Source organism: Rhea americana, unplaced genomic scaffold (genome assembly GCF_003343005.1).
Source record: "Rhea americana isolate MKP2758 unplaced genomic scaffold, rheAme1 scaffold_176, whole genome shotgun sequence".
In the NCBI taxonomy this organism is placed as follows: Eukaryota; Metazoa; Chordata; class Aves; order Rheiformes; family Rheidae; genus Rhea; species Rhea americana.
Window position 1 is genome coordinate 517,899 of NW_028185883.1, and position 13,508 is coordinate 531,406.

The following is a 13,508-nucleotide window of genomic DNA, read 5'->3' on the forward strand; positions in this document are numbered from 1 at the left end:
AAAAAAAAAAAAAAAAAAAAAAATCTTTCCTCAGAAATCAATTGCAAGGAAAGAAATAGCCAGTTTAACTTCTTGTTTCCCCCTGAAGTTCTCTGTGTATGTTTTAATAAAAATGTGTGCTGAAGACATGCAGCTGCAACAATCTGCTGGAAGTACTGWCTACAGTCCTCAAATGCTGTACTTAAGAGCATATTCTCAATATTTATATAAAACGAAGCAGAAAAGAGGGATGCAGCACAGTTTTTATACACATGGTTAACTTAATTGAAAAGCAAACAACAAAATTACCCGCAAATTTCTATCTTGGTACGTAACAACCCACACCTTGCTCTGAGAGCAAACTTTCTCAGACTCAGGGAGAGAAGGAACAGAGATGGGTGTCTTGGGGAGACAGGCATGGAAGAACACCAGGAACGTAGCCCTCTGAGTTGGCAAAGGCAAGAGGAAAGAAAGCAAGCAAGCTAAAGGCGGTAGTTCATAACCGTGAAGGATGACTGACCGTATTGGCACAGGTACGAGCAGCTAAGCCCAGAGCGAGCAAAGGGGTTGGAAGGAAAACGCGCTGTGAGAGCAGGGCTGCTGGCAGGGCCTCGACTCCTCCAACCGGGGAGCTCAGGCTCAAGCGCCCTAGCTAAAGGCAGGCGGCCACACAGCCAGGCTGGGAGAAGTGGTGAAATCTCTGGGATATCTGTGTAGGCAGAGAAATAGGGATCCAGGAGTAACAAGGGAGTGCGAAGAGTGCAGGGCCTTAGGATAGCATGAAGATACCATTGAAAGTTAGAACAGACCACCTGGTAAGGAGGATAAGGACAAGTAAGACCTCAGCGAGGACATAAGTCCTTCACCTTCCAGCTCCCTTCTCCTCCTCCCCCCCCCCCCCAATATGTCAGATACTGACGGTTTTAATCCCAGGAAGTTATTGTGCAGGAGTGCCCTCAAACATTTAGGGGTACAAACGAGGAGAAAATTGCTACCAAGAAACAGAACAGTGGCCCCCCAACCTAAGAAGTCAGGAAACTACTGTAGCGGAAAACTACCAACCTTTTTTTAGGCTGGTTAAAAGCAGTTATTTATGTTTTGCTCAAAAAAGAGAAAACAAATACACACACACGCACGTATGTAGACAGACATACAGATATATTCCCCTGCATCTAAAAGCACTATGCCAAGTACCAAGCACAGATTAATTAGCTCTTTGAACTGGACATAGATAATCAGGAATTGATACAGATAGTGCTAAATGTATTGACAGATCCTCAGGGGAGAAAAAAAGCCTTTATTCAGTTTCAATGGGAAAAGTAGTCAACTATTTACTCAAGAACCTCATTTTTTCTAAGCATTACAACACTTTTCCGTAGATCAAAGTTTCTTCTAACACATCCCATTAAAAATGCATTTCCTGAATGCTTAAAGAACAATGACCAAAAGCAACATGGTGCCAAGTTTCTGCTGTAGCACCAATCATTTCTAAACAGCATCCTGGCAATTTATCAAGCTATCTAGAAGAGAAATGCATACGCAACACTATTACACTGAACAACTAGCTGAGAGTAAGGAAACTTATTGTGAGCAGTATTTCTTTTTAAAATCAGACAATATTTTGTCAGAGTGTTTCTATATATTAGCATATTTGTAGCAGAAGTCTCATCATATAAGTGATACTAAAAAAGCAAGTGTGTCCTTTCACTGGAGAGATTTGCAGAGCTTTGCACTGAACTATTTATATCTATTCAATCTGTTACAAAGGAGTATGCCCTTTGCTATACTGCTTTGCAGTATTTACATTCTTGGTCACAACACTGCTTAAACCAGCACCATTCCTTCTCAGTGCTATATTGGCAATAAATATTTGTAGAGCCAAGCGGTGACTAGAGCAGCAAAGTGTTCCAACTGAAAGATAATGCAGGAAAGCAAAAGAAAGATGACAACCATTTATACTGGCCACCACTAAAAACATACATAAAACTCTGCTTTCTGGATGTGAGCTTAATAGAATACAGAGAAGCTACTTAATCTAGCTAGATGATCTGAAGATCACTCACAAACCCTAAGCAACCCATTTAGAGGGGAAACAATTAAAACTGTTAATTAAATTCAAAAAAGTCCTATGCAAGATTAAAGAGGGGTGGCCATGAATTCTAATCGTGAACTTTGATTACAGTCAAAAGTTGAGACCAAATAACAACATCAAAAACTAATGTAAAGCAATAAATCCAGTCCATTCAGACAGTACTTCAACTGCTAGTTTTCATTTACAGAACTGTTTTATCAGAGGGAGAACTGAACTCATCGAAATGCAGACTCTGCTTAGCAGAATACCTGTGCCAGTCTTCAGAACATCTCTGTTCTCAGTGATGCTCTCTATCTCTCCAGAAAGTTTTCTCAATTGCTCCAAAAGAAAAGACAGAGCAAGGAGAAAAAAAAATGTAGAAAGAAAATAAAGTGTCAGAAATAAGGTTATTTTACTTCTCAACAATTTCTTAGCCATTTCAGTAGTAATGSTATTTCAGTAGCTGTAGTATCTGCTTAATTAGGAGCTCTCTGTATGCAGTACTAACTGTGCATCTACCAGAATGAAATTTTTTTTGCACAGTTCTTATTCAAAGCCTTTGACTTCTGCCATTTTTTTTAATTAAAACTTTTCCTACACTCCATTATCTTTCTGATAGCAGGGATACACTCCTGAAAGGYACTACGTTAAGGAATAATAAGGACCAAACATCCATCAACTGCATTTGCCCGGGAAGGCATGGGAGGCCTGCACTGGCATCCMAAATGTATTCCTAGTCTCAACTCATTCATAGCTCAAGTGCCAGCTAAGCCACAGGTAAGGGCGCTCTTCTTTACAGTCCTTGATAGATTTTTCCTCCATGAAAGTATGAAATTAGTCCTTTAATACAGGTAAGTTTTTAACATTCACAATTTCCAATGGTTATAGTTTCCGGAGCTTAGTCAAGCGTTGCATACAGGTTGTATTAAGAATTTCCTTTTTTAATTTGTTGTTGTCACATTAATTTCATTTCCTAACCCCCAGTCGTATTGAAAGATATTGTGAACAACCAACCACACTATATTCAGCTTCTTCAAAGTCAGTTACATTTCCATGTCACTCCTGTTTTTTCCAACCTGAAGACCCGCTTCTTCTCATGCAGGAACTGTTCTATGCCTCTGTTCATACTTTTCACCCTTCTCTATGCTGTTTGCAGCTCTACTATCTCCTTTGCAAGATGAAGGGAGCCAAAAACTGCATACAGTATTTAAAATACAGAAATAACACTGAACTAGTTGCAAAGTTCCACATTGTTGTTTTGCCGTTTCCTACTATCGACCTTCTCTTTGCTTGACTGCTTGTTTGCATTAACTTGACACTTTTTCGTGAAATAATTTAGTAAAAAGTGAAGATCTTTCTTGAGAACTAATTCAGAAGCCATCAATTGCACATATAAAGGCAGTCTAAATTCAAAATTAGTAAGCATAACCTATCACAGGATTTCCCAATCACTCACCATCACAGAAGTCTTCTGAAACTCTTAATCATAATCCATTCTTACTATACTGGAAAAAGACTGTGAACAAATTCAGCATTACAATAAAATCTAAACAAGAACAAAACGCCTTTCTCTGTGTTGTTTTTACTAAACATATCCAACAAGATACAGCAGAGAAATAGCAGTTGTTCAGGTACTAAATATGCATAGACTTTATTTCCTTTTTTAAAAAAACAAAAGTCTATACTATTCCAGAGAGAACAGCCTATCTGAAAGAAGTGCTGTGCATTTTACTCTGTCCGGTCACACGTTCCCCACCATTCTGTCTCACTGCAGTGAAACAAGTGACACTTTCTCTCACATTCTACAAATTAACAGCAAACTTGTTTAATATGCAAGCATTGCAATATTAAACAACTGCCTAGATAGCAACTACGTATAATGACAGAATATAATTGTTTAATTTCACATTATGTAATGCATAAGACCAAGATATGATCCAATGTTTTCCAGTAGTGTTTGTGTTTATTACAAAGCAGGTTAGAGTTTGTTCTACACCTGCRGGATCCCAAGTTAAAACTGACAGAAGAGCTGCCAATGGAGAAATCTCCAGTGTCTCCAACTGCTTTAAGTGTAGGCAGCAGTCGGCCAAAACATCAGCTCACTTTCCTAGTGCTGCTTTTCTGTTTAAGCATTTACTCTGTCTTCCATAAAGATGCTGCTGTTATTGCTGCTAAGGGTGGTATTTTTCAGGACTTAAAGAAAAGACAGGTGGGACAGCAGGCACTAACTCACATTGCACACCAGAAATGACACTTTTCTGGGTGAAATTCAGAAACTTTAATTCCATATTATGACTATTATTCTGTAAGCAGTGCAACCTGAGCTTCGTTTGAGCTATTAAAGAGTTCTACCAGGATCAGAAGCGTAGGTTTGAAGCATTTATGAATGGAAGCAGATGTCCTGGAAGTTCCACTTCATTTTCTGCATGRAATGAAGGTAAATAGGGGCGGAAAGCCAGAAGACTGTGTTGGCACTTGCAGGATTTTTACAGTGCTSTAGACCTGCATTCCAATTCTGAGCTCATAAAACTTTATATACCAAGCAGATTTGTCTTACACAGCCAAACACTCAATCATCAGTTTTTATGTCAGTACTAGAAGAAGCCTGAAAACTAAAACACATTTTTCTCCCATATTATGATTTTTTCCACAATTGTCTTGTTTCGATAACACTTGTTTTTTCTTTAAAAAAAAAAAAAAAGGCAAAAAGAGCAATCTAATTTGCAGCAGTGAAGTTCAGAGGAGCATACAGGCTACACGCAATGTTACAGGCATATGTTAGTGGGACATCAAGTTTTCTCATTTTAGGGTGCCTAGTTCCAGAATTACTCATCCTGACAGAGGGAGAGCKATCTGCTAGCTGACTTGCACAATTATTCCACATTAAAAATATTAAGATCTGATCAAAACCAGCACTGTTTYGAATTCAGGTTATCCAGACCTGCTAGCATAGAGTAAGGGTGGGGTGGGGTGGTGGGAAATCACACACTACCATTCCTGAAAGGTTCTGGAGAGACAGCATTCACAGCTACCAATATGATTCAGAAAATATTTTAAGTTGATTATGGTTCTACCAGCAGTTATGGGGAAACAAAGCTAGTGTTAACACTTTACAAGATTCCTTAAGTTACAGAGCTTTTAGTTCCTTTTCATTAAAAGTTATGAAGTGTTTTTCACCTCATTATAATGGCCATATTTCAGCATTTTACACAGTTATTCTAATGCAATTTTAGAAGCTAAGAGATTAAGATGGCACTTAAAACCTAATTTAAAAATATTATACATACTACCACAAACAGTCTGCAAACATGTTCAGTCTCATTAAGCATAAKTTTTTTATATAGTGGTCCCAATTAAAGTTCAAAAAAAGCAGCACATTTCTTACAATAGAAGCAAATTAAATATGGGGCCTACAAAACCAGCAGTCATTTATTTACAGGATTCATATTTGACCAACAAGAATGACCGGTGGAAAATCACTAACATTAGACTATCAACTAAATGGCAAKACAAATGCTAAGATCTCCACATAAAGCACTCTCACTTTTTTTTTTTTTTTTTAACCCAAGCAAAAACAAAGTTACAGCAATTCCCACAGAAACTGCAGAGGTCAAAGAGAAACAGCTCCACTCGTAGGATCTTTACTACTCAGAATTAATCAAAGCAAAACAGTCATCCTCGTGATAATCCCCTTTAGTGCTTCACAGTTTATGCAATAGTCAATTACTAAAGAGGATGAAAGAACAATCTTTGCAAATAGGTCACTGTCTATATTTATAATGATTAAAAGTAGTCTGCTGCTAGAAGTATCTTTTTAATAAGCATAAAATAGTAATATTAAGTCAGTGCAAATATTTTACAATTTTATATATTCCATGTTTTTTTATGAACACTCATCCTCACCTGAAACAAAGTATTTTAGGTAAGTTATGCATAGCAATGCTGAAAGTAGATTCTAATATCTGTCTGTCAACTGTTTTGTCCTGTAGCACCAGTCTTACACTCTTGTGAGAGTATGTGAGAACACACTATTCTCTCCCTTCTTGGCATGACCTCCAAACTTTTCCTACTCTTTCTCCCTGCATATCCTCTTTCAAAACAATTAATAGATTTTTACCCGCAAATACTGTCCAAAGTTCCTTTTCAAGACCATTTTTAATTTCTCTCAGTTTTGCTTCAACTCTTCTTTCCTGAGAAATTATTTCTCCAGAACAATTATTCAAGACTTCGTATYGCCATAACCTCCCCGCCGCTTCTCACGTATTGTCCAAGCTCAGCTACAAAATTCTCCTCTCAGCTTTCTTCTATCCTAATGTCAGCCCCCCTCTGAGAAGTATTTTCTGTCCTTCTCATACCTGATACTATTTTCCTAAAATTTCAAGTAAAATTTCATTGATTCTCACAGCTTCAAGCACTATAAGCAGTGATTCTTAAGTCTATTTATGCACTCCTGATCCAGTYCATTCAATCCCAGTTCTACCTGCAGTCGCCATCTCCACCAGAATGGACTGCTGTTAGTCTAAAGCTGGTTAAATTGGAATTTGTTTCTGCCCAAGCCGTACTTCCRTCTAATTATCTCTATCCCTCCTACAATTCAAGTCCATAAGCAATCATCTGATTCTTAGAACACTTTATGCATTAGAGTTTCACCCAGTTGTTGATATTTCTCTGTATAAAAGGGCATCAGCATTCATACTCATTTCTGTTCTCCTGACCAGGTCACTTGCTCATATCTTCATCAGCAAATTCTTTTGCTCTCACATTGTCACCTCTCTACTTTTCATTTCACGCAAGATTTCAGCTGCTAAAAAAAGAATCCCTTCCTTTGTGGAGCACACTGGAGAATGAGGATCCTCCAGCATTTCCACAGCCAACAAACCTCTGAGCCAGAGACTGCCCGGCTACAGAAGCTGCACTTTACAACTCTGTTCTCTGAAGGTTATTTTAATCTTGGAAAAATGTAACTGTTAGAATGATCTTCTCATAATACAAGCACTCCCTTGCATCTCATACATTTGTATTCAGGATATAGGCAAAAAAAAACATTGAAGGACGGACTAAGGATGAATGTTATCATCTAAGACTAATCCATCCCTCAGTTCTACAGTTGTCTGGAAACAGAGCCATGGAGCTCATTCGATTAAAGTTTCCTTCTCCAAAAAGACACAGATACAAAAACCAGGCCCCTTAACTCTCCGTCCACCTCTATCTGCTCTGCACTGGCATCAACGGTAACTGCCTGTCTATCCAGATAGCTTTTAAACCATGAGTTTATGCAGGCAGAAAATTTCATCTACATGAAGATATTAAGGTCATTCAAGCCTCCACTCTTACAAATCYAAGACAAAATACTATTCAAACTTCACTGTAACTTTAAGTTTTTTAATGACACARACTGCATAAAACTAAATTCCACAACAGGCAGAGAGGACGGAGATCCACAGTCAGCTTGTCCCGTGAAGTGAAAGTTGTGTYTGTGTGTGAACGCCTGGAACTTGATGTTCTCACTATGGACTAAGAGCAATAAAAACAGCTTTCTAAGCCATTAATTTCTGCACAGCTGATTTCTGCCAAACAATGCTCATTATTGAAAGAATTATAAAAAACATGGGACTGTTCCAGTGGAGAAGGCTGGCACTCATAATATCTAGACTGAGCTAACAGTGACATCAGTGCTACTACTGCTTTAATCCCTATGGCTACTAAATGTCAAATATTTTAATTGTGTTTAAAGAGACTATGATTCCACATGATGAAATTAAGTTACTTCAGAGTTTTAAAATAAGCCAGCTGCAAAAACATATTGAGCATCCACATTCTTATTGTCTAAGATTAAAACCAGCAATAGTTTCACTGCAATATTAGTAAAACGAGGCCATGTTTTTTTCCATAGCTGAAATATRATGTTTTTAGAATCTATACTTTTGAGCTTTGAGAAAATTCCCATCTTCAGACCTTGCATAATATAGCAAAGTCTGTAAGTATACATGCCTATCTGCCCCACTGAAATCCAGACTTATAAATAGGTTATAAATAGGTTTTGGCGTTGAATCAGTTAACTGGGACGGATGCACACACACACACACAAAAAAAGTTGAAAGCAGTAAGTCTAATACCAATATTGACAAAGTCACCTGGAGACTAAACTGCAGGCCATATATTTACTATTGTTTGCCAAAATACACTCATGCAATGTTAATTTCATCTACTTTAAATACAGAAGGTGACKCATCAAGTTATAGTCAATACAGCAATAGGAATGGACTTGACAGGCAACATAAATGTAAGTATGGTAAACTACTTAAAGTAGGATATAAAGAAATGTTCAAAAATTCAAAGAAATGCTCTCATTAATTTGGCAAATAGTTACTAGAACAGTAGATGGGCTAAYAGACATGCTTCTAAAGTAAATATCAAATAAATATTTCATCCTTACAAGTTTTAAGTGGCTCAAACCAACAACAGTGAGCTAGGGCACTGCTGGAAAAAAAAAATCAGTCCTTACACTAAATAAGTATGAAAAAATATGGAAGAATTAAATACAGCAATCCTTTTTATTCTTTGAGAAGGATAAGTGAAGTTAAATTTGTCATAAAAAAATAACAAATAGAGGCATGAAGTCCTGTACCTAGAGAAACACAGAATTTCTAGAAAGAGGTCAAGAGCACAATAAGATATATATATGAAATAGAAGAGATTAAYAGGCATAATTAATATAGAGACGAGTTCACTCAGTTTCACACTATAATGAGATATAAAGAACAACTGAGTTTTGATTAATATGTATAACATTATACATATGTATATATACATGAGCTCAGGCAATTGAAGACTAAATAAATCATCCATTCTATCTTTCAGGTCTTCCCACATGCACTCCTGTTAACTAAACAACACTGCCCTAGTGGTATCTTACTAGCAAACTCTCCATGATAAGAATTTTATTTCTAAGGCCAATATCAATTTTTACATGAATACAACACTTAAAGTCGGATCCTTTCATTTTCTGATYGGATGCTGGCAAGTGAGATTTACTATAATAATCAGTTTGTACACAAACCACAAGTTTCATATTAAGTGCAGAGAGTACAGAATTATTAACCTGGACATTTTGAAAAAAATTATCATCCCTACAGAAAAACATAAGGGGCCAAAAAAATTATACCTATATAAACACACACATAAATACATCCATATCTGTATGTACACACACATCAGTCATTCAAGAACAACTCTGGAATTACAATAGACTTGAATTAACTTGGTTACCATTACCACAATTGCCCTGATGATCGAAGTCAGATTACTACTACTATTTTTTTTTTTTTTTGGGGGGGGGGGGGGATTTAAAACTTGATTAAAAAAACAAATCATTTTACTAAATAAAGATATCAATGCTCAGTTTTAGCCTAAGAAGGGAATATATCATTCTTGAGATTCTTCCATACTAATTAAAGTAGACTCACTTGTTTTGAGTTTTACTCAAAACCAAAAAGTTTTGGAAAGCAGAATTAGCAAGACTGACTCATTACAATGAGAGTCTACAAATAAAAAAGCTGGAAATTAAGCTCTATACAAAATCTAAATGTACCATTCTAAAATATTAAATTCACTAATACATGAATTTACAGCTCATAGGACTATCCGTATCCATACTTAGAAAAAGCTGACTACTGTAACTGGCACCATTATCTTCCACTAGTTTCAAAGTTCAACAAGCCTAGAAACAAAGACGTTACAGCAGTAGGATCTCTGATTCTGGAAGAGAATCGCTGTACTACCCAAATTCAATGTCACTTCAGAACAACCTTAGTAAAGAAAAAAATGTCATATAACACTAAATCACAGGATAATGTAAATCAATTTAATCAATGTATTTTTGCAAGTAATAGATGCATATCAGCTCTCTAAATTTGAATAATTAAGAGGCAAGACTTTTTACTTGTATATACTTTTGTCTAAAAAAAAATCTTAATTTATTAGGTAGAAAACTCAAAACAGTAGGAAAACAATTACAGTAATGCTTGAAAGAAAATAAGAAAACTCCCCAAATCTATAGAGATTAAAAAAAACTTACCTGCACTTGCTCTGTGGAGCTACTACTGAGTTCATCCCCAGATTCTGAATCTTGATGGATTTTTTCTGAGCCTTCTCCTGCTGAATCACAAGACTGCTCATGCAAGAAGCTGGTTTTCTCTATTTCCAAGAACTCTGGACATGGGAAATGGCCCACAGAGAGAGCTCKATACTGACTGGAAATCTTGGGAGACTGCAATTCATTGTTAAGTTTTCCATTGTTTTGGGTAAGGTCCAGACTCAAACCAAGAGTTTGACTGGGGCTATTGTTTGGTCCCAGATTTTGATTGGCATCACGAACTAAGCAAGACACTTGAACTGGAGAAGATTTTCCAAAACTAGAAAGYTCTGGTAACTTATTCACGTTTTCTGTTGATCTCTGTAATCCATGTGTCAACTTCAATGCACTATTTGGCAGCGTACTTGCTTGCTTAACAGGTGGCATCAGTGCTTTTCGTGGTATTTCCTTCACATACTGTGCTGGCACATAGAAGGGTTTAGAGTTCTCATCCCTYTTGACTTGCCACCAATCATCATTAGTCTTTTTGACCAAGATGTATTTCTCCCCTTGTTTAATCACAATTTTCTTGTCCTTGGCCTCATATTCATAGTCATACTCCACTTCAATGTACATTTGTCCTGGAAGTATCTTCACGCCTTTGTCAGCCATTTCTATTTGAAAGATTTCACCTTTTCAGGCAAAATGTAAGCCGCATTCTGTTTGAAATTTTTTTTTCCTACTTTTAATCAGAGCTGTAAGGAAAAAAAAAAGAGAGAGATATACATGTAGTGAAGTAATTGTCTAAGAGCACCTTAGAGGAAAATCATTTCACAAGTACCACCACAAATTCAATTTATGTTGACCTCAGACAAATAAATCAATGAAAAATAGCAGAATTTTTAGACACCCTCCTCACTCATGAACCAGAAAGTCATTAGTGAAATCTGGAGACAGCAAGAAGTTTGTATGCATATGAAGGTTAAATTTGTTACCAAGTTACCAATTAAGTCAGTTTTTTTGTTTTGTTTTGTTTTGTTTTTTGGGGTTTTTTTTTTTTGTTACTAAGTAAAGTTGATCAAGTTTGGGGGCTTGGGGAGCATGACAGGTAGCTCTGGAGGAAAGGCTGAGTCAATCTCTTCCTTACATATAGGCTTTGTTTTGCTTAAAAAGAAATAYTTAAATTGTTTATTTCAAATTCTATTTCAGCTCAGGAGTCTTTCAGAGTGCTCAGAATTCCTCACAAAATCTTTTAATTCTCCCTTCCATATCACAGCCCGGTCACCAGTTCAGCACAGGCTGGGAGTCCTTGTCGCAGGCAACTGGCATGCTCTCCAAACTACGCCAACTTTCACCGAACAGAAGCTCATCACTAGGAAAAACACAACCTCCTCTGTCTCTGGATACAGATCTCACTGCCTTTGCATCTAGACATCTTTAAAACTGGTAGTATAATTACTTTTTATTTCTTTAAATTGCTAGCATAACTAATTTAAGCAAATTTTACCTACAATCATGGCAGTATTAAATAAAAATATTTTAGAGTTTGAAATGCTTTGATTTTAGTGGTCTAAATGCTACTATTTACTTTGCTTTTAAAAGAACTTTTAAAAATACTTACTGCACAGAAAACCCAAGCTAACCAAAAGATACAAGAGCTTAAAACCAAAACATAACGAAACAAGAGTAAGAACCTAAACCAAGAATGGACAATAAATAGACTGAAAGGACAATAAATGAAAATTTTGGAAAGGACTTTCAGCACCTCATAGTCTAGATAACTGTATTCCTGTCCATGAACTCCAAGTGCTCCCTGTTTAATCCTATAGCATCAAACGCACAATGCCTGAGTTGTTAACTCATCTAAACAAATTATACCGAACACTACACAACTAGTTAACAAGAAAGATCCTATTTCTTACTCTTAGAAAAAAAGCAAGCAGATAACAAGAGTGGAAGATTAACATTCAGACAGAATTTTTAGATAGAAATGCTGTCATAGCTAATTTTAGAAAGATTAATAAATAATTCTTTTAAAAAAGCTTTTCATGAATAAGGGAAATTATTTAGAAATCTACAGTTCTGCAAATTCAGACCTTACAATGAGATCTGCAGAGCTTATCCCACAACCCAGTGGAACTAATGCAATTCCATGCAGTCATGGAGATATTCAGCATGAACTCAACTATCTCAACTATCATACTAGGACCTAATTGCAGAAACAGTCACTTAGTGATAAAAACATCTATGGAAAATCGAAGCAAAAATCTCTTTCTGTAACATTTATTTCATTTTTCTTTTATCACTTCTGCTATTTGGTCTGATCCCTGAAGACAATACCTTTCCCATTTAAGTCACTAGGAAAAGAAAACTAAAAAAGCTCAAGAACACAGCCTAAAAAGAAACACTTGTGTTTAAACAGCCTTTCCCCCCCCAACACACAGTCCATCTTGTTTTACATCAGGAAGTACTTCCTACAGGTAGCTTTAAAGCTGTAATTGCTTTACAAGATTCCAAATGGAATCCCCGGATCAGACTTACAATTTTATTGGAGGCCTAGGCAAAAAGAAAKGATGATACCACATCCAAACAAAGCTGGCTACAATAAAAGAAACACAAAATAGTAGAAAAAAATACCAGGATCATCTGTTTTACTCTCTCTGCCATAAAGCCAGACATTGAAATATGCAGCTTTATAGCCTGTTTACAGTACTAGTAAAACATAACTAGCTTACTTGCTGTACTACATAGATCTACAGTTGTTTAGCAACTGTAACAGAAGATAAACATATACAAATTGTAGTCACTCTCACCCTAGTTTTGGAAGTTGTCTCATTCAAATGCTATTTTTTCTTGTCACTAAATCTGACTCATCCYAACACTTCTTCAAAACTGTTACTAATCCCTTTCACAGCCTCAAGGTCGTAAACCAGAAAAATGCAAGCGTTTCTGAGTTACTGTCTACCATAAGCTCTGTTATGTTTGGAATGAAAAGGAGGAGGACTCAATTTTCTCTTGTCCCATACAGAAACCAGGGAAAAAACATCAGCCTCTGTTTTCCCACAGAGCTACCAGGGATTTAAAAACTTGGATTTTCATTTCTCTTTTGCCTGCTCCATATATCTACTCAGTGGGGGGGGGGGGAAACAATCATTACATATAATTATATACATAGACATGCATGCTTAATGTTGTTTCAAGACAGGCTCAATACTCAGTTTTCTTAGTATCAGCTTAACTCCACAGGTCTACAAACGACTACCCTAGTCTTGATTTCACAAACTGAAATGCAGTAAGTTGACAGGGAGGTATTATTTTTATTTCTTCCACCACAAGGCAGACTTCCTGACCCTACACATACCCCAGGGGACAGCTACTTGTAAT

At 36.6% G+C, this 13,508-nt stretch overlaps 1 protein-coding gene across 7 annotated transcripts in view; it reads right to left on the reverse strand.

Annotated features, from left to right (window-relative positions):
- ARHGAP12 (Rho GTPase activating protein 12) overlaps positions 1 to 10,875 on the reverse strand; it is a 79,362-nt gene extending 68,487 nt beyond the window's left edge. For 5 of the 7 annotated variants that reach the window (XR_014895384.1, XM_085301382.1, XM_085301380.1 and 2 more), the window contains exon 1: positions 10,128 to 10,875. Coding sequence is in view for 6 of the 7 variants with exons in the window: in XM_085301382.1 (XP_085157508.1) it covers positions 10,128 to 10,796 (669 nt within the window). In the remaining variant the exon portion in view is untranslated. The remainder of the gene's footprint in view (positions 1 to 10,127) is intronic. The other 2 variants (XM_085301384.1, XM_085301383.1) reach the window with 2 other exon arrangements.
- Between the last annotated feature and the right edge of the window lie 2,633 nt (positions 10,876 to 13,508).